Source organism: Phaseolus vulgaris, chromosome 3, assembly GCF_051622355.1.
Source record: "Phaseolus vulgaris cultivar YP4 chromosome 3, ASM5162235v1, whole genome shotgun sequence".
Taxonomy (NCBI): Eukaryota; Viridiplantae; Streptophyta; class Magnoliopsida; order Fabales; family Fabaceae; genus Phaseolus; species Phaseolus vulgaris.
The window spans coordinates 15,267,739-15,271,560 of record NC_143500.1 but is presented as its reverse complement, the minus strand read 5'-3'; the positions used below and the strand labels follow the sequence as shown (position 1 = coordinate 15,271,560).

General features: G+C 34.3%; 1 protein-coding gene across 1 annotated transcript; it reads left to right on the top strand.

The window, feature by feature from the left end:
• The first annotated feature begins 1,835 nt into the window (after positions 1-1,835).
• LOC137806718 (putative F-box protein At4g22030) lies at positions 1,836-3,353 on the top strand. The gene has a single exon (XM_068606970.2). The coding sequence runs from the start codon at positions 1,939-1,941 to the stop codon at positions 3,196-3,198; it is 1,260 nt and encodes a 419-aa protein (XP_068463071.2). The 5' UTR covers positions 1,836-1,938; the 3' UTR covers positions 3,199-3,353.
• The last annotated feature ends 469 nt before the right edge of the window (positions 3,354-3,822 follow it).

Sequence of the window (3,822 nt, the reverse complement as noted above, 5' to 3'; positions counted from 1 at the left end):
TTGAATTGATTTGATAAACATTAGATTGAATGATATTTTATTTTTATTTGTATTGTTGGTTTAATTGATTAATTGAATCGATTAATTTTTCAAACTTGTCTGTTGATCGTCTGTCATAGTCTCACTTTTTGTGTAACATCATCTTTCTTCTTTCGACAATATTTGATGTGTACTCACTATATAGCACATGCATCATTTGCATCGTTTTTCATAGGTGTACACTATTTGATAATGTCATCACCTTTCACTTTCCTAGTACATCGTCTAATGTACACTTTCTATATAGTCTTCTTCCGCACTTGTATTTTTTTGCAACATCTATCACATGTATCTTTTGATATATAATTTTTAATGATTATGTACATGAGTGAGATTGATTATATATAACAACACATACTATTGTATATGTTATCATCAAAACACATAAACACTTATACCATGAGTTGTCTGATAGGTATTGGATAGTCTATTGACATAACAATTTAGGAATTATTTCTAAAGTTATTCTTATTTGGGGTTGATTTTTAAATTTATTCTTATTTTGGGTTGATTTTTAAGGTTATTCTTATCCGAGGTTGATTTTTAAAGTTATTCTTATCTCGGGTTTTTTTTTTTTTTTTTTTACATAGTGTGTGGATGAAATAAGATTGAGATAAAATATTATCACTTTGAGAACTAGTATTTTTATTTCAATATTATAGAATTAGTATCATAAATATTTATATTTCAATAATTAATAGACTCTTACACTAGTGTACAAGTCAGATTTACAAATCAAGTTTAGAGACATCTCACGAATCTATATTAACTCTTGATAACCTTGGTCATGATTCCTTTCACCTAACTAGATATTTTAATGATGTGAAATGAGTATCTATTTGTAGAAATATTTGGTATTATTAATGATGTAATAATATTGACGTACCTTTATGTGGTGTCTATTTATACCATTGTAATGGATCATGATGTTGATTGGAATTAATATACATAATCATAATTAAAAGAGTAATACTTGATTTATCATGTATTAATTATCTTTTTTATCTTAATGCATTTTATACAAGTCGGTTGGTCGACATCCAATATCAAAAGTTATAGAATTATTCCCGCCCTCACCGATCGATACATATTCTATTTCGATTGTTCTAACGATAATATTTAGTTCTAAGAATTAAGTATAATAACTTTTTGATTATAAAATAATTTGAATATCTTAATTTATTATATGAGCAAGTTGAAATTAATTTCAACAACCTTTCCTCTTGATGTAAAATATAGATAGCCCTCATGGATGTGTTTAATATAAATATATAGAGAGATGTGTTTTGAAATATAAAAGAATATTGAAATTCCAGAGAGAAAACGACTTGACAGTTAATTGAGTAGCTCAAGTAAGTGTTTTTTTGATTCCATAGGTTCTGATGAAGACAATAAACATTTGTCATTATGGAAGAGTACTGAGTGATAAATGAAAAGAAAGAATTTAAGAATAAGTAAAGGAAACAAAAAATCATCCCTGTGCTGAATGAAGAAGTATTAGATAGTTTGATTTGACATTCTAATATTGATGGCGTTGTTGGTGGCTTTACTGCGTCTCACATTGAAAGCCAAGATGTTGAAATTTCGAACTCACCAAAATCTGAGAGCTGAAAGAGTCCGCCATCACACCAAGGCCAAGTCTATTCTTCTACTTTTCTTTTCCTAAATATTCATTAGTCAACGTTTTCCTTATACGTGACTTTTTCCTTTGGATCTGTTCTCTCTCTCAATATATATATATATATATATATATACACACACACACGCCAACCCTACCCTTATCTCTCCTTCTCATCTCCATTCTTCTCATCTCCAATCTCATCTCCATTCCCATCTCCATTCTCATCTCCAATACTTCCAAACTCAATCTCATCAACACAAACAGTAGAGACACATCCCATGGCTTCTTTACGAACCACACCTATACTCTCTTTATCCTCTTCTTCGGTAAGAAAAGTCAACGCTTCTATCCCTTCACCACTCACTTATTCCGTTCCAAAACTGCCATCAAGAACACTCAAGATTCATCAACTTCATGGATCCAAAGACACTATTCCATTGGAGAAGAATCTGATTACCACACAGATATATGAAGATTTATACAGTCCCACCAACAAATCTAATAACCTCACAGTTCAACTCTACGCAATTCTAGAGGAAGTCGCTGACAGAATTCAAATGCACACAAACATTGGCGAACAAAGAAACAACTGGAACACTCTTCTTCTTAACTCCGTCAACATGATCACTCTCACTGCCACAGCCATGGCTGGTGTTGCTGCAGCCACCAGTGGTGACACTGAGACACCTCTTTTGGCCTTGAAACTATCATCCACTCTCTTGTTTTCTGCGGCCACTGGAATGTCACTCATCATGAACAAAATTCAGCCCTCACAACTCGCCGAGGAGCAACGCAATGCTACAAGGCTTTTCAAACAGCTTCATACCCAAATCCAAACCATAATCGCTCTTGGAAATCCCACAGAGAAAGATGTGAAGAGTTCAATGGAGAAGGTGCTGGCAATCGACAGAGCTTACCCACTTCCCTTGTTGGGAGCCATGCTTGACAAGTTTCCCGCAAAATATGAACCTGCAGTCTGGTGGCCTTCGTCTCAGTCCCATAGAAGAAGCAAAACACAAGAGAGCAAAAGGACTAACAAAGGATGGAGTGAAGACCTTGAAAAGGAATTGAGAGAAGTGATTGAAGTGATAAAGAAGAAAGACTGTGAGGACTACGAGAGGCTCGGAAACATAGCGTTGAAGGTGAGCAAGAGTTTTGCAATTGCGGGGCCTTTACTGAGTGGGATTGCAGCAGTGGGGTCTTCGTTTGTGGGGAATGGATCATTGGCGGCATTAGTGCCTCTCATGGCTGGCTCATTGGCTTCAGCAGTTAATGCATTTGAGCATGGTGGCCAAGTAGGCATGGTGTTTGAAATGTACAGAAACTGTGGTGGATTCTTCACGCTGTTGGAAGAGACGATTAGGGACACGCTTGAAGAAAAAGACATTGAGAAAAGAGAAAACGGTGAGGTATTTGAAATGAAGGTGGCAATGAAGTTGGGAAGAAGCGTTTCGGAGCTGAGACGCCTTGCCTCAAAATCTGCTTCCTGTGGTATGGAAGGAATGGCCGTAGATGAATTCGCCAGCAAGCTCTTTTAATTAGGATAACATTTCATCTCACCATACAATATTCTTTAATTCTTTATTATTTTGTATAGTCCTCTAACATAGCTTCACACCCTATTCATTCAGAATATGCACATATTTTTGTACGTACCTTCGTGTAATTCACACTCAACAATCCAAATTTAATTCTCACATTTCTCTCTATCTTTATAACTCATAAGTTTTGTAAGGAGATGGCACATATATTTTTTTATGCATGTGTGTAAGGAATTCAAATCCAAACTATATATGGAACGCATGTATGCGTAGTACGTACGGTATACAAAACAATACATATTTCAATGCCACACCAGACTTGAATGATCTGAATGAGATCTCCCTTAATTCTCCATAACATGGTCAAGTTTTTTTAATATGTATCATGTTATATTCTTCGAAAGAAATTACTAATAGGAACATGGAAAAGAAATTAACAATATTCTTCATTAATGAAATTTCAAAAGACATTTGTGTTTGTTTGAAACAATTAAGGACCTTCGAGAGTCATGGCCATTGTATTCAAAATTGAATAATCATCAAGAATGTTATAGCAGTTGCTTTAGTGTATGATAGTATGATATAATCAACTAATTCTTTTATTTGGATTTGAGTATGATA